The sequence below is a fragment of the Plectrocnemia conspersa genome, unplaced genomic scaffold, assembly GCF_051122295.1.
Source record: "Plectrocnemia conspersa isolate PC_06_02 unplaced genomic scaffold, ASM5112229v1 ptg000010l, whole genome shotgun sequence".
Lineage (NCBI taxonomy): Eukaryota > Metazoa > Arthropoda > Insecta > Trichoptera > Polycentropodidae > Plectrocnemia > Plectrocnemia conspersa.
Window position 1 is genome coordinate 17,478,323 of NW_028277174.1, and position 25,876 is coordinate 17,504,198.

General features: G+C 28.2%; 1 protein-coding gene across 1 annotated transcript in view; it reads right to left on the bottom strand.

Annotated features, from left to right (window-relative positions):
• The window catches only part of LOC148230794 (limbic system-associated membrane protein-like), a 217,070-nt gene that overhangs the window by 37,376 nt on the left and 153,818 nt on the right, over window positions 1–25,876 (bottom strand). The window contains exons 2-3 of the mRNA XM_088194479.1: window positions 11,933–12,051; window positions 7,766–7,961 (exon numbers count right to left, since the gene is read on the bottom strand). Coding sequence (XP_088050605.1) covers window positions 7,766–7,961; window positions 11,933–12,051 — 315 coding nt within the window. The remainder of the gene's footprint in view (window positions 1–7,765; window positions 7,962–11,932; window positions 12,052–25,876) is intronic.

The window sequence follows — 25,876 nt, forward strand, 5'->3', positions numbered from 1 at the left end:
TAAACAGAAACAAGTTGAAAATTAATTTTTGCACTATAGGAACGAATCACACATTAATAGAAATGTTGCTGAGTAAAAAAATAAGTGTGCTAAATTAATCATTTTGTTTCACAACCTTTTGGGATTACTATCTACAAATGTTTTGTCCCTGAAGCAAATACCATATAACTCAATATAAATGTATTAGATTCTTCATTCAATGATTACGTCAGATTCGTCGGTTCTTTGAAAAGTAGCAAAAGCAGATGTATTGAATCTCGGAAACCAAAGGTATGCAACTCAATTGAGAATTAAAGGTGAGCTTGAACGCCTGCTCCGAATTTTAATTTATTTATTTAAATAAAATTAAGATCATCGTGATCAATATGTTACCCTAATGTCTCTTAATAAATAATTATTGGCTGAAAATGATATTGGATTATCAAAATCTAAATAATATTAGTGCTATGTAAGTATCTAATGGCATCCTAGAATGCATATTTTCCGAAACAAATAATCTAAATGTAGAAATAAAAAAAGTATGTATATATGTATATTCAAAATATTATATGTGTCTGTATTATATAGTAGGTATACACACTTTGTAATATATACCTATTCGAAGGCCATAGATTTTGTTATTATAATTTATTCCAAAATACCCTTTTAATTAACTATATATTCTAGAATACATTGACAATCTTTTGAAAATCTGTAATTAAATTATCAGAGTTTCAAAATGAAAGTTTTTCAGGATGTGCATTATGAAAACATAACATAAACCAAAAAAACTTTATTTTCTTTTTACGACGCTTCTTATTTGTCGTTTCAACACCGTTTAGCAGTTGTCGTAGGCGCGGCGGCAGGATCGTTTTATGCGAAATAATGAAAAGAGCAAATAGCGAAAAAGAGTGAACCGCAATCGGGCACATAAAATTTATAGGGGCTCACCGCGGCGCTTTTGTCGAATTAAACCCAAAGCCCCGAGTATATGCCCCGGGGGTGTACTATCGTGTCGGCATCAAGTCTGTCCGCATTTAAACCCGTGGGGTTGCGTACCCAAAACGCAAACAATTGTCTAGTGAACCATCATTGTCGCTCATTTGCACGGAAATGCAAAATCTCAGTAATATGTGTTCGTTTTCTATCTCTATCTATATTTGAACTACGCTACCTAAATTCATAAAGGTGGCTTTTAAACTACCTGAACTGAATTTTTATGACTTTTGTGGGTCGTCTACGATTAAGACTTTCAATATCAAACTGAATGTATAATATACCAGTAGTATGGTATTTTTAAATTTCATAAAAGGTTTATCTTAATATGATATATATTATTTATTTATTTAAATCGAATGAGCCGGATGGCGATTGCGTTAGGCAAGTCAGCTAGTGCAGACATTCTGGCTCTATCGGGTATCAGAAGAGGACGCAACGGTGGATCTTATAGACGAAGAATTTTCTTAGGAATATTTTAATTGTCAATAGAACTCTTTGATAGATTATATCAATGCTTAGCGACATACAACTTTCTGTGAGAACTCAGCGAATCGTATCCCAACGCTCCTAAAAGAAAGATGCTGGGAAACACGAACGGATAATAACCAAATATCCTCCTTTAAAGGTATCTCAATAACCTTTTCTGAATTTTCATGATAAAGAGGAAGTATTTATAGTCTATTTATTTTCAAGAGTCAGTGCGCAAGAACATTGTTTAACGCGTAATCAAAATGTGCTCTTAAATTTCTGCCTTGCGCTTGGTCGTTCTCAATGAAACGATTGATCTTACGGCGAACGACCAATCACAGGGCAGAAATTTAAAAGCATGTTATGATTACGCGTTAAACAAAGTTCTTGCGCACTGATTCTTGAAAATAAATAGACTATAGTTATTTAGGAATTCCAAATTATAGTCTCTGATTCAAGAATGCTGTGAACATAAGTGTCATAGATTGTATTCTTTATGACATAGAGGATACAAATAAATACCGGATCCGGATCTTTTAACTCCGGAAGATTTATTGCAGATTTAGTTTACGTGTAGCGAGAATATATTTAGTAAAAGTTTCACTAGCTAAAACTTTTCCACCAACATCGTAAAATAATATGCTGGAGAACGTGGTCAAAAATATGACACAGTATAGCACTTTCCGAAGCTCATCTCCATAGTGAATTTAAATCATTGTAAAGAAAAAGAGTCCGCAATATATCGAATGCATTTAAACAATTTAAAGCACCTGGATACAAAATAAATTGTAACTGTAACGTAGTTATGTCATTAATAAATAACATATAGAGCAGAGAGCTCAGGTTCGACTTAAGAGGAACCTCGGAAGAAAAAATATATGATCATACAAAAACGTTCTTTGTCGCATCCCTTGGATTGGCATTTCACATCTAGACTGAATTCGATGGTAAACAATAAGAATTAGTATTAGAGCATTAATATAAACTTATACGTAAATTTATTAAAAAATATTACATATATATGTCATAAGTACGACAAAATAATATTTTTTTTTATACTTTAAATTTGACAATATGTATCTGTGTTTTAACGCTTATAATTTGTTTGAGTAATAAGTAATAGATTATAATGAGCTGTTAAATACAATTTTTTAATCTGGTGAATTAATTATAATACAAAGCCCTATATGTTTTATCTATTATTTGTTTTTGTCATTACCTAAATAGTACATTTTAAAAATTTAATACCAGCAATACAGTAATTAAAGTATTCCTTACGATTTATTTAATATTTTAAAATATTGCAGTGCTTTGTATATTTTGTAATTTATTAAAATTCTGGGGGCTCATTGATGCAGAACATCCAACAAAATATCCTAGAAAGGTGTGCATAAGCTCAAGAAGCAGTGCATATTCAGTCAGTTGTTAGCTTCCACAGGTAGAGCTTTATCACGTGTCTGACACTGAAAGCCAGACGCAAATTGAATCTCTCGCACATTGACTCTCAGGACTCCGTTACATGCTTGAAAGGATGGCATGGAATAGAATATCGTAAAACTAGAATGTACTCGTATAGCACATTAAATTGAATAAAAAAGCTTTGTCGTGTCACTCTTTATATTCGTTGAAAATATAACGCAGTTTCATATGAAACAAAGGGCCGTAAAACAATTCAATTAATGAAATATCTACACATACTATGCCTACACATAACTACTTCAAAATTCAATTGAAATTGTATTTGAACTGTTTTATCTTAAATTACGTTATTAGGCGATTTTATTTACCCTTTTTAATGTAATACTAATTGAATTTCTGATATCCGGGTTTCGAAAAAGAGTAGTGCGACTGAAAACTGAATTAAAATTCTTCACAATTACATCTCCTGAGAAATTAAAATATTTTTATATAAATAATAATAAATAATTTGTCATTTTTGTGTTTTAACTAGCAAAATAAAGGATTACAGTAATATTATATATAATGAAGTATAAAAAATGCGATTATTTTTTTTTTGTTGCGTGCTTTCATTTGCCGTTTAATATTTTTTATATTAATAACGAAAAATTGCAATTTTAGTAGTAAAGATAAATTTATGAAGGACTGATTCCAACTAACTTTAATTTAAATTTTAATAATACGTTCACACGTCTTAGTGAATATAATAATTTAAAGAAAAAAAATGATAACTGCTCAGAAAGAAGGATCGAGGGATGTTGAATGGGTCATTATTTTTATTTTAGACGTTTATTGAAAGGTCAAGAAAGTGTAACTAAGAGCTTAAAAGCTCTACATAAGTAAAAGCTTTTATCAAAAATATTATGCTAGAATGAGGTTGGCCACACCAAAAATCCAATTTAAATATTAACTTTATGGTAATAATAAAATAATAAGAGTTAAATTTAATACTAGCGTTGAATTAAAATCGTAGTCTTAAAGCAGTGATTTATAATTATTGATTTATTTTTATCGACCTCTGGGGCTGTGTGTTATTTGAAGTATCGGAGATAAATATCTCGCCGTTATATAAATTATGCGTTGGAAAAAATATAAATCTTGATGCATTGGATAAAGAATCATGTTAATGTTCATTTACGAGGGTGAATTAAATAGTTGTACCCAAAACTCTATATTTTAATCCACTATAATCGATTCATAAACAAAAATTCACTTTAAGTTAAATTATACAATAACTCAGAAGTCAGATTGTATTGAACGACTGGACATATAAGGTTTGGTTAAATTCATAAAGAATTCATTGTTTGTTTAAAGCCGTAAAAAACTGTATATAGCTATGGTAAAAAAATTATAGATGCATTGTTTTTAGTCATTGTATGAAAAAATGATTAGCAGCTTTATGAGATATGAACAAAATTTTAAACTTATTATTTACCCATTATTAAGGTGCCTTTATATGTAGAGAAGACAAAATAATTCTAAATTCTGCCGTATATTATTGTTATGTATTATTAAGTGATATGGTTCAGTACTAGGTTATCATATTTATCGTATTTTTATCGTGTTTTACTGCATATTATGATATTGTGACATTGGTTATAAAGCATATTATTGTAAAATACATATCTGAATATTTACTTATTATTTGTCTTTAAATGCTAATGGGGAAGATATAAAAAAATATATATAAGGCAGTAGTTGTGTGCAATAAATATGTTGTACCTCTTCGACTAATAATAAATAAAGTAGTGATGTATGTATGTAATTATTTTAAATAATATGAGATTATGAATAAGATCACAAATAACGGTGTGAGGTATACGTTAGTGCGATATAAATTCATGAGAAAGATCTTAGGATTATGTTGAGAATTTGTACGTAGCAAAAAAGTCCCAAGAGGAAAACATGATATAATGATTATGTATGGGGATATAGACATTTGTCAGAGCTCGAAGGCTTAAATGAGCAAGAAATATAGCTAGATAGGATAATCGATTACCTAAGACACTATTGTGTCTTAAGCAATTTCTCTCGGGACTTTTTTGTAAGTGGAAACCGAGTTCTGGTGCCGAGTTCAGTATCTACTGAACACATTCTGGAGAGATAGATTCGCGTCATATGCTACTTTTGTGGAATTTAGCTGATATGATGATGGTGATAAATGGTTAAACACCTTCCTTCTAATTACTTAGACTACTATATATTTAGGTGTGTATTCACTATATAAATAACCACTACACTATAAGGGAAGGTTGCTATCACTGGTCCACGTATGTGTATCAGGTAAAACATACCTAATTTACTTATGAAGCAAGCTTCCATGATGCCCTCTAGTTTCAGTGTCACCGTAGCACAGTGAGTAATTGATGTGAGCTTGAATGTTTATAGTATAATAACAAGTAAAACTAAGCGCAGTGAGTAATTGATGTGCGCTTGAATGTTTATGGAGCTTATAGTACAATAACAAGTAAAACTAAAACGAATTTAAGTATTATTCTATTTAGCTATATTTTATTGTATTATAAGAAAATAGTTGTTAGGCTTAAATTTTTGTATAACTTGTTTTTGTGACAGTTGCTATCAATGAACCACCAGATACATTTGTAATTGGACCGGTACGACCATGACAACGATCTTAAAGTATTTCTCAAAAAAAAAATGTAAATCGTATTATTGTTTTTATCGGAATTAATATACATGGAATAATACAAGCTTTAAGAAAAAATGAAGTAGATTTGAATTAGGCAAAACGCTGATGAAAAGTAAAGAAGATCGGACGATATCAACAAAAAGGCAATGAAGAAGTATAGATAATTGGTTCTGGTGATCTTCCATTATGATAAGAAAACTACCCATTCTCTGGATTACCATATTAGCTAAAAAGTTATTATGTTATTGAATACATATAATATATTCTTTGTGAGCTGAAGTAAAATTTTGTTAATACCTAATACGAACGACTTTGCTCGATTTTAAGTATTTATTTGTGAGATAAGAAAAATCTTGGTTAGTTGAATATACTGTGATGATTAATCGAAATTTTAATTAGCTAATATTCACTTATTAGGATTTCCCAGACACGATAAAAAACATTAAGGTCTATTAGAACAGAAGACTTTCAAGTCAATAGTCAGCGACTCATACCACTTGTGTATCGTGCTTTATATGGTATCACTTTAAAATATATCAAGCTATTGTCATTACAGCTAGCTTTTTATATATTTAAGAATAGACCCGTCAAAACACTCTGAGATGTGTCAAGAATATTTGTTATTTAACAAAGGTTTTTCTTTACAATTTCTCTTGCTACGGATGCAAAAGGATTTTTAAAAACATGTATTTGTCGACTATGAATTTGTATTAGTTTAAGAAAAATAGGAAAATATACCAACAATATTACCTAAACCATTAAAAAAATTTTCGAATTCACAAGAGTCAGCAGTTTAAGATTTGATGTACATATGTTTTGCAAGAAAATAATACTATCAATTTAACATTGTTTGACTGTTAAAAAATTATGAAAAAGTAGTCGTATATTACAACACATTATTTAATTGATATTATTACCCCATAAAAAAAACTGTAGAACCCTAATACATCTGACACAAAAATCTAGTATAAAATAAATTAAATTATTTTGTCCATAATTAATAAAAATATATGCAAACTATATTTTTAACTTAAAAAATGTATTAATATTTGCTAATTTATTTGATACGAATACACTTCAAATGCTGTTATTTTAGCTTCAAAAAATAGATAAATTAATTTCTGTTTACATTTTTTAATGTAAATTGATTTTAACAAGCTTATTTATTATTAGTACAATTACAGTTTTTTTAACTGCCATTACATAAATAGAAAACTATGTAATTTTATAAAATTCGCACAAACGAAAACCATAATTTCTACAGATAGGCTAACGCTTTTACTTATTGGAAGTGCTTCTGGGTATTGCATAACAGAGTCATTTCTAATTTAACACAAAAAACCTAGAGTATTACAGAATATATTTAAGCATGGTTACCTGTTATAGTTTAAGAGTAATAATAATCTAAGAGTACGAATGAATAAAGATTTTTTTGAAGACTGTAGAATTTTCTTTCTGTTCTTGTAGAATTTTTTGCCAAATAAAATATTTTAGATAATAATAATGATATGACTATAATTAAAATATAAGGATAATGTTTTCTACAAATAAAACCTCTGTTATTAGATAATCAAGGTGTAAAACATACATTTAAAAAGTATTATCTATGAGCCACATTTATGAAAGCAGTTAGAGCTATTAATGGAAAAAATTAAATTGTCAACGCAATTCTGGAAAAAGGTATTTGTAAAGCTGTTAAAATATTGCTAAGATCTAGAGTAAAATAATTTTAAAAACTAAAGAAGTTAATGATGCTATAAGCGATCGAGTAGAAGTTACTAAAGAACTGTAACTAACTGTAATAATTGAGGTGTACATATGTATGTAGGACCAATTTATTTTCAGCCATAAAAAAAAACCTATAAAGTTTTCTTCGAAAGCAAAAGTATCGTTGCAAATAATTAAATAAATGCTTCACTTGGCACAAATAAAAAACATCTATTCTGAATTTTTTTTATCGACTATTAGTATGATTTTTGTAATGTCGACCATTTGTTAATGTTGGTTTGGATATAGAAATTCTTGCAGTCTTTACTAAAGATATTTTTTAACTGTCATATGTTTATGTGTTTCTTGTTTAGATATCTCGATAATTAAAAATATTGTAAACTAGTGTATATTAACCAATTTTTGTATTTAATTATATACTTCTTAAGATTATATTAACTATAAAATAGTAATTAACTATCGAACTATAAATGGAACACGTACCGTTGATGATCATGGTAAAGAATTTGGTCATATTGTCCTTCGTCTCGTGCTGACACGTCCAATTGCCCTTGTCGGTGCTGGTTACGTGCTCGAACACAAGCGCCAAGGCACCTTCCATCAACTGGGGGCGATCCTCGACGTGAAGCCTTCCCGTCTGACTGGTTACTTCTTTGCCCTCGGGACTCACCCATTTCACCTGTCGGCCGGAAAATGTTTGAACAGATTACAAAAGTGATATATGACCGGAGAGTACCCGGTGCCAGATGACCTGGAGATCGTCGCGGATGATAAGTCGCTCGACGGGGCGGGGTTTAATCGTAAACAACTCAAAACCAGAATTATCCGGGATGATGTGTTGTGTTTTATGTGGGAAAAATAAAAATCTGTGTGTATATGTTTTCTTCTTAGCACAAAAATATAATATGATATGAGAGAGGTAGGAAACGCTAACGCGAGGATATCAAGTGAGATTAAAGTCCTTTATGTTATCTGTAAAATACCATCGAATTATTATATTGTGGACTAACTGCGATCTAAAGAAATATAACAATAGATTGAGTAAAATAAAAAAAGTATTAAATTGTGTATATATTATATATAAAAATCAAAATTACACAATAAAAGATTTTTTTAATAACAAATAACTAAATTAATATTTTGAATTACACGATTATTTTAGACATTTAATTAGTTATTTTTAACCTGTTCTCGTTTAATAGATATTTTTAAAATTGTTTTTAAAAATCAACATTTAATACTTTGTATTAGAATGTTTTGAGCTCAAGTTTATAATTATTAATTTTCAATTCATTATTATTTAAAACGCTTATCTCATTTTCTGGCTGTCTAGTTTCTTTGGAACAGTTAATTGAGTCAAGTATGTCTTTTGCTGTAGTTGTTAATATAAAGCATATAATAAAGAAAAATCATATAAATCATATGCAAATTTTGTTATAAAAAGTAATCTTCGCGTAACAAATATCAGTAAAAGTAAAATGTAGCAAAATGTATGTATTATATATATTACTTAAATATTTTGTAAAACTACGTTTTATTAAAATACGTTTTATGGAAATTACGTTTTATGGAAACTTTTAATACGTTGTATTAAAAGTTTCCCGTTGAAACATGTCAGGCGTTAGCCCATTGCCTTACAATAGACTTAAATCAAACTCTGTAATTTAGTGATATTTATTTTATAAATTACAAATTGTTATCATAGCTAAGAATCAATAAATGTCTCTTTGCACGATCTAGATGAATTTTGTTTTATTTATTCATCTGTGAGATTAGGAAAATCTTGGAAAACCTAATCTATGAAGAATGATCAGAATTAATAATATACAGTAAAACCATTATTGACGAGTTGAACGTGTTCTGGTAATGTGCTCGTATTCCAAAACACTCGTATATCAAATCAAATTGACCCTTAACAAACAATTAAAACTTAAGTTGATTTCTCCCCAAAAAAATATTTATATAAAATAAATAAATATAAAATAAACGTATATTTTTAATATCTTTTAATATTTAAATTTATTCAAAAATATTTTATTGTATTAATTATTTATACCGAAATCACTGCTGTCTATCACTGATAGCTCAATGACATCTTTTTCCTTTTGTAGATTTTTAATTAGGAACATATCCAAAGAGACTTGTCTTTGCCTCATTTTGAGGATTTCAAAAAAATGTGATATTATATTGGCATTAAATAGATTCATAGCTTGCAGTGCTACAACCTTACTAAAATTGTGCTTTTCCATAAAATTTTGCACTGTTTCTTATATTTTACAGATATCCATAATCTCATTTAAAGTAAGGCTCAGCCTTTTTCTCTTTCTCTTCAAACAAGATCTCCTCAGTAGTCTCGTGCTCGCGATGCAGATCTATCGATGGTCAACTCCTGACCCTGATTATAAACTAAATCTTGAATATCGTCTTCATTCACCTCCAGTTCCATATTCTTTCCCAAGAACAAATTTTTATTGATAATTGGCGGCTTCTGTATATGAAAATACTCAGCAATTCAATTAGACCACAGTTTTCTCTAAGAATAATTAAGGGTTCTCTTGGTAGTCCCATCCCACACTTTATCGATGATCTTGAGGCAGTTTACAACGTGGAAATGATTTTTCCAAAAGTTTAAAATTTGTTTCCTTGCTCACTTTAAAGCATTGCTCAAATAGTGATTTGTTGTAAAGCTTTTTAATGTTAGAAATAATCTGCTGATCCATGGACTGGAGTAATGGAGTGGTGTTGGGGGAATAAAACTTGATCTTAATGATTTCAAATTCTTCCAGTAAGTCGTCCTCCAGATCTTGTCAAAGATTAGCAGGAGCATTATTCTTAATCAACAAGACTTTGAGTGGCAAATTATTTTTTAAAATGTATGTCTTCTCTGCAAGTAGAATCATCGGTTCAGTTAAGGAGAAAGTGACGAAATACGTACTGCTCGTATTGCAAGAGATCGCTCGTTTATTAGTCCATATTAATTTGAAAAAAATATTGTAAATCAAGTTACTCGCAATCCGTAGTTCTACTGTATAATAATCACTAATTCTGATCTTCCAGATACATACAAATCGGATTCAAACCTAGGTCTTCTGGGTATAAAAAAATTAACGATATATATTAAATTGCTAGGTAGCTTAACAAATAAATTAGGTTTTTTGCCCTTTCATAAAAAAAATATTATAAATCTGTAAATCGTATAAATAGATTGAGGATTTTTAGTATAGATGTGGAGTAAGATATATTGTTTTTTTAAAGCACGATATATATAACAATTTATATTATACTCTTATATTATAGGACATAAATAAGTAAGAAAAGTGACTTAATAAGTTAAACATATAAATTGAGAATATGGCAGCTCAATTCAAGTACTGAAAAAACTTTGAACGCCGTAAAAAAATAAGTTATATACAAAAACAATAAATAGAAGCAAGAAACAAATACTTGTTATTATATAATAGGTATTGTATATAAAAATAATTGGGAAGACGATAGGCAGATCAGAGAAAAAAAGTATAATACTAAAGGTTATTAAGGTTTTTGCATTGAGAAGTTTCAGGACAAATGTCCTAAGGGCATTTTTTGCTTACGTTACTAGAGATTTAATAAAAAAGATACGACATTCGAATTTTTAAAAATAAATATACTTTTTAGACTTTTCAGAATTAATTATAATATTGTGATATACAATTTTATAGAAAATAATTATTACAAATAAAAAGACGCTTTAATAAATTAGCAATAATAAATCTATTTTTTATTAAAAAATATATTATTATTATTATTGTGTAATCTAATAGAAATAATATTGCATAAAAACTATTCAATCATATAGCAAGAAATACACTTTAATGAATGTTTAAATTTATCTTTTAAAACTTTTCCAGTATAAATGATAGACAAGGCTTTATTGGAACTAGTATTTGTCTTGCTAATTAAGAATAATAATATTATAATAATAATTCGTATTCCATCACAATAAATTTTAAAATGTATTTAGTTATTAATAATGTTGATAAAACAATGATTTATTTAATCTTTGTGATACAAAAATACATATGATATAGTGAAAAAAATTGTATGTAACTCATTATTAAATAAACTATCAAGTATCATCCATGATTAAAAAATCATTATATATTTAGCATGAAAAATACATTATTAGTGAAACTAAATTAATAAATTCCAAGAGTTAAGGGTTGAACCGACATCAACAAATAATGAACAAGTATTGAGTTATTATCGTGATAATGTTCACGTTAATCGCTATTGTTATGTAAAAAAAGATGTATATAATTTTATTGTAAATAAATCATAAAACTGACATATAATGGGTTTATGCAACCGTATTACCATCTATCTGAATTCGCTTCAGAAGTAATCGACTGACCTTACGAGTGCAACAAGATAACATTCGTGTGACACTCCGAACAAATATTTTTTTCATAAATGAAATATTGTGTTTATCGATAATTTATTGTCAGTTGTATGGGCGTCAACAAGATGGAATGGCAAATAGGAGCAAGGATAACAGTTTAATGACCTGCTGGGATTGATATCGACACAATAAGTGACGATCGATAGCGGTAAACATCGTAAATATAATATTAAAAAATCATGTTATTGAATTATTATTTTGAAACTAATTACCTTATCGCCATTTTCGGCTGTACACGTAACTATGTATGAATTATTGACGTATCTCACTACTTGAGTTGAGGTTGGGCTTATTTGTACACCGGGTCCCAAAGGGCTGCTCATCACCATCACTGTAACAAAGACATTTATATTTATTAATAAATGCATAAATTAAATAAATATGTAACGTATCAAATAATACGTTAAATAATAAGTCATCGATTTTAATTATAACTTATAATAGATAAAGGTAATAAATTTTGTTTGATCAACAAAAGTCGTACCTAAAAAAATATACAAAATATTGATCGTTCTTAGATGTGTAAACTTACAATTTTAGATGACAGTTAAGGAAATAAAATATTTAAGTAAAATATTCCGAGCTTAACTGGAATTTAAGCAGCCACATCAATATAAAAAAAACAGTTAAAAGTAAACATATAACGTGAGGATGACGATTTTAGTCGTACTTTGCAGCTACTATTAGTTGCTATATTATATTATATGTTTATAACACAAAGATCTGAAAATAAGTTTCACAAAACAAAAAAGGGTACAATAAGCTGTAGTTAGGCTACATATACTGCAGCGTTACATTAAAAAGAATATGAAGGAAGGGAATTGACTTACTGCGTTGTTAAAACACTTAAGTAATTAAGAAACAACGAATAGTTAAAAAACGGGTAAATAAATTCGTTATTTGAATATTTAAATGTTCAGATTGGAGTCTCTAGACACAAGAGAGTTTAAATGAACTCGCACTAAGTAGAACTCTACGCCGACCATCGACTGAGATTTCGAAGAGCAATAAAGCAGCTTCTTCCCTCTTCACATAAACCCTAGTTGAGCTAGGACGTCCGAAATTCAGAGCTCAACCCAATTTTCCAGATGACTAGTTTATACAATAATCACAGAAATTGTTTGTGATTTAAAATAATTTGTAACTAAATAAATTTGCTTTAAATAAAAATAAGCACATTGACACCTAGAGCAAAAGTTCTAAAAACTGGTTTTGTAAAATGTGATCATTTTATGTATCTATGCTAAAATAAAATGCGCAAAAGTAATAATACAATAGTAGATACAAGATTACACAATAATATATATTATACAGGTGTCTCACTACTGTGTAAGTATTGAGACACTTGAGTGAAATCAAAGATAATTTATCTATTTATATAATTAAAAATTATTATTACATCTAACTATCCATGACCTATCTAAATTTTATTTTTAATGTCTATCGCGATATTTATTCGTAAGCTTAGAAAAATATATAAAAACTCATCTGTGATGATCAATCTAAATTATAATTATAAAATACTCCCTTATTAAGATAAACATTTAAAAACACTAGGGTACATCCAAGATACGAACCCAGGTCTTTTAGATATTAGTTTTACGACCTACACCACTGTTCTATCGTTACAGTAAATCTATATAATATATAATCATTTATTAAAATATATGCAATTTATTCTTCTTGATTTTTAATTCCAGTAAAATGCAATTTACAACGAAATCTATTTTAAGACTTTTAGGCAAATTTTGAAGCAGAAATTTGGAATTTAAATTAGCTCTTTTGATGTCATTTAGAAAAAAAAGATTAAATATATTTATAATCAAAGATTTGACTCTTAAATTTTTTTTGACGCTGCAGTAGTCTAAATAGACAACTTATGAAACTCTAATTGCATATATTTACAAAGATAAAAAAGTATAGTAATTTTTTTCAATAAAAATATGTTTACACGTAAGTAGCACTAATATTACAATTTAATAAGCCATGCATTTATATACGGGCTATAAAATTACCACAAAATAATCATAAAATTATTCACTGACACAATTGAAACTGCTCAAAAAAAAAAACTTTATGAGAAAATGCGATGATTTAGTATTTTTTATAAATTTAATTAAAAACAATTATTCAATCATAACAAACTAAAGTGAATTCTTAAAAAAAAAAAACAATAGTCTATTGCGAAAACGTTCAATCCTAAAGTAACTTTTTACTGAATGTAGGAAAGGGAGGAAAGGCACACCGGGAATTGTGAGGTAAAATTGTAACATACTATACGTATTATATAACCGAATAGAACGCCTTAAATTTTTTACAAGGACTTATTTCTTGTCACGAGTGTCTCACGAACATGCTATGTATAGAATAAGCAGTAAGGGGGCGGCTTCCTTTTAATGTATCAATTTCCGATCACGTTATTATTAAGTGATATTCTTAATAGGATTGGGTTACTTACGAAATTAGGTTTTTTATTCTTCTTAATATATAAAGGCCTTGGGTAAAAAATAATGAATAATATAACAGGTGTTGATAAAAAATATACTAATTAAAATTTGGTTATTAATATTATTAACAAAATAATAACATATTTTTTCATGATATGTTATTCAAATTCTATAAGACTCAATTGCCTAACAAATTTAATTCTTTAATTCCACTTTTAGCTATTATATAAATTGCTATTATTTACATAGCTCTTAAACTATAAAAAATACCCATTAAAGAATAAATAATGAATAACTGAAATATAATTTAGCTTTATTTAATGTAATGTATGTAATATTGTTTTAATAAAATAATATATTATTTATTATTGAATAATATACAGTTGTACCGACATCTTTATATTGCTGCTGTAAATTATAAAGATTAAAAATATTATGTAAATACTAATAAAAGCTATTATTTTATTATTATTTATATTATATTATGATTTTTTCAAACTATAAGACATGGACACTTATTTCCAGGACAAACGTCAGTTTCAACGAAGGCATTTTTGTTGTTGTTATTTGCAAAGAGGATGAAAACAAAAGACTTTTGTCGAGTACAATCTTATCTTGCTTAATTGTTTCTTACAAACATCTCGTGGACATTTTTTTTTCTTGTTGAAAAAGGATTTTCCTACATGTGTGCTTATGAATATATACACATACACAGAATGGACAGAAATTAAGTAAACCTTAATGAATAGTAATTGAGTAAAAAAAAATATAACTAAAATTTGTTTTAATAATATATATGTACATATATGTAAAAGTAATATAAATTAAAATTGGCTAGAATTTGACAACTTGACAAATAATATGACAATCTTCGCAACTGTCGATTGACTAATGACAGTCTATTGTCGCCTCGAAACAAAACGACGCGAATGATAAAAATGCGATATACGATAATAGTACTATTTATTTGATTATTTTTATAAAATAATACGCATTGCGGAACATTAGGGAAAATCTATTTTTAATCCATCTAGGAGTGATTCTCAAGACAGTACAACGCACCCGACTCTAACAACCAAATTTCTCGTACGGTTCTGAATTAAATATATATATAATCAATTAGTTTGGTTTGTATCCACCCTGTATATTATACGCGTTTACATGTTTACCCGGAGCTTTTTCGAGCGGTTTGTTCGGTCTTGTCCGCCATTTGGGTAATTGCCGAGATTAAGATGGGCCCTCGGTTGTGTGTTCAAATGTTTCGGGTAACGATATTCTGCTGACTGGACCGATTATGGACGCGTTTCTCGTTTGCTAGAGATTAGCCCAGAGGATTATTATTATAGCGTAGGTATACCATCTACAGGTGTAAGTTTTCGTGACGGCGAGAAAACACGCTCACCTACTAATTATTACACTCAAGCACCAAATCAGAGAGATATTGAAGAAATTATTTTTTGCTTCTCTTTAGGCACGAGCACAAAAGAAAACACACAGAGAGGCTGAGGGCGTGTTCTTGATCCGAAACGATAATATTTAATTTCGCCGCAGATTAAACACGCGTTCTCTTCTTGTTCAATTACGGCTATGTGTTCACATAAAAGGATATTTGTTAAGGTCTAGGTATATAAACGGGGGTTTGTTCAAAGGATGTTATTCAACGCCGACGATAATGGAATATATCGGCAAAATAAAATCCCTCATAGTAATTGTTGACAGATTTAATGATGTAATATTTTATACGAAATCTTTCAATAATGCAATAACGTGTACAAGAAATCCGCAAGCAATATTTTTTGCTAACTTATATACACTAGACGTTTTTACGACGGGTCCATCCGATGATATACTTTTTTTATTATCATTTTTTTTTATATTGGACAAGCTCGGTTGAGAATGTATGTATATAAAGAAATACCGATAAACTGATGCATATTACATAAGAGAGCAGATTACTTTTCAAAAATATGAAAATACGATTTATATTAAATTTCAAGATACAAATAAATATATTTACATAAACATATATGATACTATGTAAGTATTTATATTAGCTTTTTTTTAATATTGAAGATAAAGAATGTATATATCGTGTAACTTTAGTGAAATATTAAATTTGTTCATAATAATTTTTAATATCTAGTCAAAGAAAAACATTTTTTTATCTATATGGATTAATAAAAAATAAATATAGTTTTGCAAAGTAAATATTTTGTTTTAAACATAGTTTCGTATGAAATATTTGATATTTAACGTATCTAAATTAACAATTTATTGATGAAAATATATTTTTACTTCGTGTTGATTTGCAGAGGTCATTAGTATATGCAACTTCGTGGGTTACATAAACATTTAATTTTTTCAGTGAAGTTAATATTTGATCAGGATTCTTAAATCTATGTGTATTTAAGAAAGCGAATTTTTAAAGTAAATCAATTTTATCACATAACCAAAAAATCACCGCGTAAGATTTAATCCTGCATAATTAAAAATAAATCAATATTTATAAAAATGAACACAAAGCATAGATAAATAATGGAGTAAGAAGAAGTAGAAAATATACAATGGAGGACTCAAATTAACTTAGTTCCGGGAAACAATATTTAATAACAAAGCCAGCGATAAAATGAAAGATTTTAAAAAAGTAGAAAAAATTATGATATAATAAATAGTCCAATTAAAATAGCAATATATATTATCGCAAGGGCAGGAATATGCAACTCAGAAAAATCTTATATAATTGTGTTTGCCACCCAAGAGATAATTATTCCAACGTATTGTCAAAATATACTGTCAAGTCGCACTTAAAATTTTTATTTTTATGCAGTTAGGAAACGACAATTTTGCTGTTAAAGAATCTATCTAAAATTAGCAAAATGACTAAGCCATAAGCAGAGTACAAAAGATTGATATGACAAAATAAATCAGATCAAATCAGTTAAAATCATTGAAGATATCAGAAAAGAATCTGCAGCTTAAATCCAACCAAATATTTGAGACAAATAGTCCGCCATAGTTTTTTTAACCACACGGTCTAAAATACTCTAATACGACAAAGATAAGCTTCTGAAATATTTGCGACTCTACAGATAACAGCATGAAAATCTTAAGCTGATTTTTCCTCACAGAGATACATATAATTCACATAACCCTTAGCGCATAAGTGGTAGAGGACACTCTTTGCGAACAGGGGTACGGCTAGACCCCCTGATCTGTTGTCAGTTTTATGATGAATACTTATTTTCAGCTACGGTTTTTATCTTTCATTCAGGATTTTTCAGATCCATAAAATTCAAGCATTTAAAGTTATTTTTATTTTCATAAACATACTGAATGAAAGTTTGCTTGTTGAACTTAAAAATTATAATTGGGTAATTTTAGCAATATCTCTTTTTATTGTAATGAATGCTAAACTACTTCTAGTCTTTTTCTACAAAAAATCGTGATTTTTTTATATTTTATGGAGCATATGATTATTTTATTATATTAGTAAAATTTAACAATAATAATTAAAACATAATTGTAAAAAATATTTTAAGATTACATAAACTATAACTCAACAACATTAAAATAATATACAAACATAAGCAATAAATGTGTATAGATAATTTTTGGAAACTAGTTTAAATATTTTCAGGTTTGGGGCCAAAGAGGTGTGACTTTGAAACTAAATAGACGCCCGAAAAGCTTATTCATATAAAACAGCTTATTCTGTGAACATATTTTATTAACTAAATATGTATATAGAGAAATGTGGATGCCGCTATCAAACGGTAGATTTTAAACATGTCATGGAAATCAGAAAGTTTTCTCTGGAGTATCGAGTTAAATTATTTTCGGCTGTAATCTGTTGTATTTTGGATTGACTCCGTCTGTTCTGGCGAATCACAGATGAAGATTTTTGCGTGACAATTTAATCGCCTCTTAGCCACACCAACGAAATGTGTTTTCATCTTTAAATATAAATGTTTCAGGTGACTATTTCGGCGATCGGTAACCAATAGTAGAATAACAATAATATGCAAAAGATAGACTGTATTGTATAGCGGGCGTCTTTTCCTAACAAAGATTAGTTATTTGTGATTAACGTTTCGGGACAGATCTGTTCTGTGAAATATTTCTAATTATCAACGCAACTTTATTGAGGTCTACCTTTTTATCGTTGTCCTTACTGTGGATACGTGTTGGTTTATCTTTTTGTTTGTTCGAAATGATATTTAGAATGGTTGTTAAATGATAATAAATTGTGCTAGTGGTTGATAAAATAAGAGTTTAAGATCGTTAATAATAGTAACAAGGTAAAATAAATATCGAATTCAAAATCTAACGGATTTTTCCCAAGATCACAGTCAAAGTAAATATTATGATATTTGTCTTAGAGATTGTGGTCGGAAAATTTCGCATGTTCAATATTAAAAGCTAATTGATAATATGTAATACAATTGTATATATTATGCAAAGTTAACTTCTGAGTAGTTAAGTAAATCAATCGCAATATATATAAAGCAGATACAAATACGAGAGTGCTAAATAGCGACATTCAAATTTGTTTTTGATGCCAAAAAAATACAGCAATATATACGTTATAACATAAACACTACTTATGTTACAGCGAATTTAAAAAGTTTTTAAAGAATTTTGAGAAATTTCCTATTTATTTGTATAGATGTGTAATCATGCTAAACTTTTAATACTTATGCTAATATTGTTATATATATATATTATTTTATATATAAAAGGTTAGATTGAGAAATACAAAAAAATATCAAAGATAGATTTTTATGAACTTTATTAGAATCGGTATATATTTTCTGTTTAAAAAGACTACTTGCTATAATATAATATGATTAGGTAAAGTATATTACTTATACAAACAAGGCTTAGTATTTTGTTTATTTTTTACCGCATAATATGCTAGTATATTAATAATTAAATTTTCTGTTCGAATTTAAATTATTATATTATGAAATTGAGCGTAGCGTAGACCTGTTTACGTAAGTTGGATATCATTTTCACTGAATATTATATACAGAGTCAGGCTTGATCAACAAAAAACGAGAAGAGTGAAGGTGGAAAATGTAATTCTTCGTCTTGTTGCTGCAAAATTTCGTGACTTGGTAACTAATACGGGGTTTACTTTGAAGTCGAGACTGAGCGAGTAAGAGCGGTACCTTTCCCAGGTTTTGCTGGCCGAGAACAAAACAAAACGTAAGGTATAATATTTATAGAAGAGAGAATGCGAAAAGCGACGTTTCCCCCGCGGGAAATTCTAGCTACTAGCCCCCCTCAAAATTTATTCCATTGGTAAATATCGGTCCGCGTGATTACCGGATTCAATTTTGAACCGTGTTTGCCCTGAGCCGTAAAATGAGACCTTTTTAACGCGGCGACGCTTCTTAAATATCAATTAAGCATTGTGTATAAGCGCCAAAATTAAAATTTGTATCCGATTGTGTTTATTTCAATTTATTCATATTGTTGGAAATATCGTGTGATGTAAAAGATACTCGTAAGACGGCGTAAATAGTCGTGTAATTAAAAACGGCAGAAATTCGCTGGACGGAAAAGCAAGTAATTAAATGCCTTACCTGGGATTTCGTGCTAAGGAGGATAGGAAATAAAATATAATAAAACATGTTCATAAACATGATTTAATTCGCCGTAGGGCCGGCCCCGAACAAATGTCTGAAGTAAATAATAATATTAATTATGTACTTTATTATCGTGCTAATTATTATTTTATGGAAGTGAAATTATTAATTGTAATATTTTTTTTGTGTATTATAAATAATATTTTTTTATTAATAACGTATATAATTTAGAATATAAAAATTGTGCATTCTTTATAAAAAAAAATCAACGCCACAGACTGATCGCACTATTGTACTAACAGATACCATATTTGCACATCCGCTCAAAAAACAAAAAAAAACTATTGGTTTATGCGTTCAGGATTCAATAGATCTAATACTTTGTCACGATGACAGACTATTAAGCGATTTGAGACGAGAGGGTCAGAAGACACACGCATCGAGAGACACGATCAACCGATTCGAGACAGCAGACAACCAGACCGAGACCGGGAACAAACAACAACAACAAACACAAGAGACCTCAGTGGATCATCCAGAAGACATCACTTCTCCCATAGCACTCAGTCTACGAAATACAATTCAACACTATTTACCAGCTTTTCCAGGCGTGTATTTTGGCTGCAACGTCACACCACTTCGGCCTCAAAACCTCACACTTTTCTTGAAAAAATTAAACAAAAGTCTTGAAAAAAATAAACAAAAAATTAAACACTAACAGATGAATGTAAAAAATGCAGAAACAGTAGTGATCATTCATTTGTATTAAGTTGCATTTCCTTCGTAAAACAATTCAAAAATCAAAAATTCAATAAGGCCGATCTTGCACGTCTTTTAGGTAAGTGATTAATATTTTTTCTTATATACTTTGTGTAAATGTAAGTCTTAAATCTAGTAGTATAAGTATTTAACTATCGCTTTATATTAAGTGCAATTTACTTATTCACTTTTAAGAGCTGAGTCAAGGTTTGTCTACGAATTGTGAATATTCTAAAATTAAATTTTTTATTAAATTTTGGGTGATTTTATTTTCAATTACGTGAGATCATTTTCTTTAACAAATCAACAGTATAAAACTTGTTATAATGACTGTGTTAATTAGTATTTTATTAAAATACATATTATTAGTATATATATATTATATATAAAATAATAAAACTTCACTGCGTTATTGTGTAGCTAAGCAATATATTATGTTCAGAATATAATTAGAAGCTTTAAATTTGATTAGTTTTGTATTAAACTTTTTTACCACACTGTAGCAAAAACCTTTTTTTTTATTATAAATGCTAAAAGTATTATTAATATTAGTTGAATTGAGCTATAATTATAATTTTATGTTCTTAGATATCGTACTACCTATAAACTTAAATGTTCATAAAATAATATTCACTTTTGTATTACCAAGAAAAATAAACTTCGTCATTTTATTATTTTCACGACACGAAAGGAAACCCAATATAGAAAACTTTTGTTGTTATATGTCAGAGTATTATTTCTATTTATTTAGCCTTTTATAGTTAAATTTCGTATATATTGTATAAAGTTATTGATGACATCAAATTTGTAATCGTCATAAATATGTTTGGGGCGTCCATTGTTGGAGAATTTATCTCTTGGCTCTATGTTAATAGAAAAGGGCAACATCAGAAAGTTATTTCGGGTCATTCATCACTGGGCTACATTTGGGAAATAACCGGTGTGCAGACAGATCATGGCAATAATTTTCTCGGATGATTTATGTGCGAATTTTTATTATAACCCTTCTTTAACTCCCTTAGGTTGTGGTTTTTGGATTAAAACAATCAGCACATATTTACGGGCATGCCTTTATATTATTATTTATGGGCTTTGTACTTTTTTATCATAGCAAAAAGAGGGCAAGGAGAAAAAATACGTTTTCCCATTTTTTGCGCATGGTGCCTGTCGAGGAAAGTTTTCGGCGAATCTTTCGATTTTAGCAGCGCCTTTTTTGCATCGTGTTTGTTCGAACATATCGAACTGTGAATAATTTATGTTAATGTCGAAACAATTTTCCATTTTCATCACATCTTCAGAATTTTTTTGGAGTCGCCCATCCCGAGAATGTATGAAATTTACATATTTTCATATTTGACCGGCAAAGTTTACGGGAATGTAAGACGTCAGCTTTAAGCCTTTTTATGTTTCATCTGCCACCTTTTTGTTTATAAATTTTTTTACAAATCTACGATTCGCATTTTGAATTTTCAAACAGAATATATAAATATCAAATGTAAAATATTGGTTAGTTCACTTGAAATAAACACATATACTCTGTATTATAAATTATTTATTATTTAATGCATTTTTTATATGTTTGATAAAATAGAAATCGGTGGTAAAAAAGGTTGGATGGAAAACAAAATTTATTTTCTCATAGTTGAAATATTTATATTTTATGATTGATTGAATACAATATCAACACAAAGTACGTGAAAATTTTTATGAAATTCATTATGCATTATTACATCTTTCAAAGCATATATTACATCTTTCAAAACAACAAATGTTTGAGAATATACTGAGTATGCAATTTAAAAAAATTGTAAATATTATTTTTGGATGTAATTATCTGTATATATAATACGATTAAACATTAAAAAAAAATATTAAATTTTGAAGTGAGAAAACGTTTTGAAACCATATTTTGGATCGTGATTTTATTTATTTATTGATATTCGGAAAGTAAAGATAACGTTAGGGATTGCCTTTCATATGCACATGTAATTTATTTTTTACAATAAATGTATTGATTTTAAAAACTCATAGCATTGACAGTATTTTTTATAACCAAGTATCAAATTTTAAAATACATATTTCTCGCGTAAATTTTATATTTTGTCTACAAATCTAATTTTCAGAAGTGCATCAGATTTTTTTGTATTTAAGGAGTCTAAGTATCGATACAGAATAAATATAAATATAAATTTAATTAATTACTAAGATATAGTAATACATCTAAATATCTATATCATTTTTTAAACAAAATCTCATGTCTTAAATAAAAACTCTTAATTACATATAATTAACATAATTCATTTTATTTGAATTATTTTATACAATTAATTTAATTTGTTTCAGAGGTGCTGCAGTTTCATAGTTCCACAGCGTCATAAATAAGCTGCCTCTGATTGAATATATCAATTCAGATTTTCACTGTAGGGACGGCTTAGTTTTTGGGAAAATATCATATCGTGATATTTGACTTTCTACAGAAATGTTTACCAATTTCGAAGCTATGAAATGAAAGCTTTGCCCGGGATTGCTGAATATGAATGGCGACAGATGCAAAATTATATGAATTTCACAGATGAAATATCAGAATATTGTGTACAGGCATAAGTGTACTTATATATATTTGAGTATAGGTATAGAATATAAAATATTGATAAATTTAATAGTTACGTAATATGTATATACTATAAGCATTACTTTCATTGTGGTTGTTTAATTACTTTTAAAGTGCAGTTTATAGTATTATTATAGAAATACTTTTTTTGCATTGACATATTGGCTAGAAATTGGTTAAATAATAAGAATAAAATATATCAAATATATTCTTTCATTTCTAGTTGTACATCACAATAAATTTTAAAAGTTTAACTTTTTATTTATATCACTTAAAAATAAGTTACAATGTTAATTAAGTAATCGTTAATTTATTTTACTTACACAGTATAATAATGTATAACTCAAATAAATTTATAGTACAATAATTTCTAATAAATATATATTTTTATACTATGTTACGGATACCATTTTAAAATAAAATAAATTAATATTTTAATTGAATGGCTCAATGACTTTTAACTAATCACTGATAACCAATTGTAAAACTGTATAATTTTAATTATAATTTTGCGTAGGATTATTCTTCCAAAACCCCTTTCATACCTTTTATATTATATTATCTACAAAATATAAGTTTTATATTATGCTACGTGATGAACAGTTATTTCCTGATTTGCAATAAAATAATATGTTATGAGTGTCCTTTAAAATATATGCTTTGTCATAACTATTCAATAAATCATATTTTACATGTCTATCTATATTATTAATAAAATCAAATATATATAAATAATATAAGGATTTATATTTATATTAAAAAATTTTTTAAGTTATTTCGCCTACGTATTTTTAAGATAAATAAAACAATTAGTGCGTACTTCAGACTATATAAAGATATTGCGTAAGCTATTATAAATAAATACATACATTCGTTAAAAAATACGAATTTATCCATTATATTATTTTTTATCTCTGCTAAGGGCATTAGAATGTGTGTACATGACACGTACATAGTAAAAAGCTGTTGTAAATATGATACTTTGATGCTTACATTATCAAATTATTTATTAATATAAAATCAACTAGAATTACATTTGCAAAAAACATGAAAAATATTAAAGCGAATCATAATTAGAATAAAAAATACGAATACGAATACAAATAAAAATAATCATTATTAAAAGGATAAGCCAATTGGACTGACACCAATTATTATTTGGCTCTATTTTTGACAGTAGCATTGTTAAATAACAGCGATTTTTTATCTGCAGTCGATCTTAAAAATACAATTATTTTTTGCAGATATAAAATGTTAAGTGCTTGTTAACGTTAAAATTAAAAATATGACAAAAGTATTAGAAGTACAAATGTTTTCCTGAAATTTTCTTTTGCTTTATTTTTGCTTTCACCGTCCCCCTATTTACATTTACCATCCCCAATTTGCATCTGAGACTACTGACGCCCCCCTTGGATCACCCAGCGCCCCCAGGGAGCGTTATCACTTACTTTGGCAATCGCTGATTTAACCCAATCAACGATTTATATACAAATTATTTTTACGTAAAAGTGTTTTGTTAAAAAATTGTTGAAGAAAATCATGATTTGAAAAAAATATGTTAGATATCAAATCAGCGTGTTTTGTTCAAAATAATAAGATCAAAAAGGGTTGTATCAAGTTCAATTGTATTTCGTTGAATTTTCTTTCAAAATAATAATAACTTCTTTACAAACAAATAACTTTTCGTACTCACCCATTCATAAAAATATATCCAACAAACCATAGGCGTGGTCGCGGCTTACTATGCGAAATTAACAAGCAGTATTTCCATGCGATTAATCGTCCGTTTACTGACCACACTTAACCGACGCTTATCGTGTATCCAATTTACAACAAACCCTTACTACACAAACAAAAACACATAAAACTTAAACAATAAAAAATAAAATTAATCATCTTTACCCTTTCTTTTTATCACATTATATTCTGATGATGTACGTATATTTAAAAAATATATGTACACATCCATATATAAATTGTCAAAATAATATTAATTAATATCTTTAATGGACAATAATCACTTCTTCGCTATTCTTTTCATATTCTTTAAATAGCTTTGACTTTGCCCTTTTTGCTTAATCTATAATTTTCATAGCTATAGACTTGTGATTAATTCAAAATTATTTCTTTATATATATATATAGAAAAAAATATGAACATTCCAAGTTTGCGTCTTGAATAACAATTTTCGAATTTTTCCAACGTCCGCCCTAGCGACACTTTATTTTACTCCGCATCTCACGCAGCTAAGTGATGTTAATAACTTGTTTAAAAATCTCTTTTTTTATTGTTGGCTATATTTTTTTATTTGCCCTCCCGTTTGTTGTGATTAAGAAAATGAAAGCTGGGAGGGTGGCCTCTTGTTACCCTAATTTATATACCTTGAACCTCTGGGCAAATTTTGGGCAAATACAAAGATTCATCACTTGCGCTTTCGATATTTGAAATTATAATATTAGACTGAATATTATTTGAATACGTTTTCAGACATTTGTCATTCGCCGAATGGATTTATGTAAATATTTGTTTGCGCGTAATGAAATGGAACTTTGGAACGTGAAACGTTTTCGTCGAGGCACACCAAACAATACAAACATGCGTTACGTTTACGTGAATATATTTATACCTAGATGGAATAATTATTAGAAAACATGTTTAAACAATGTTTTATTAAATCGTGAAATTCAGTGTAAATATAATTTAGTTTAATTAATAAAATTTAACAATAAAGTAAAAATAAACAGATTG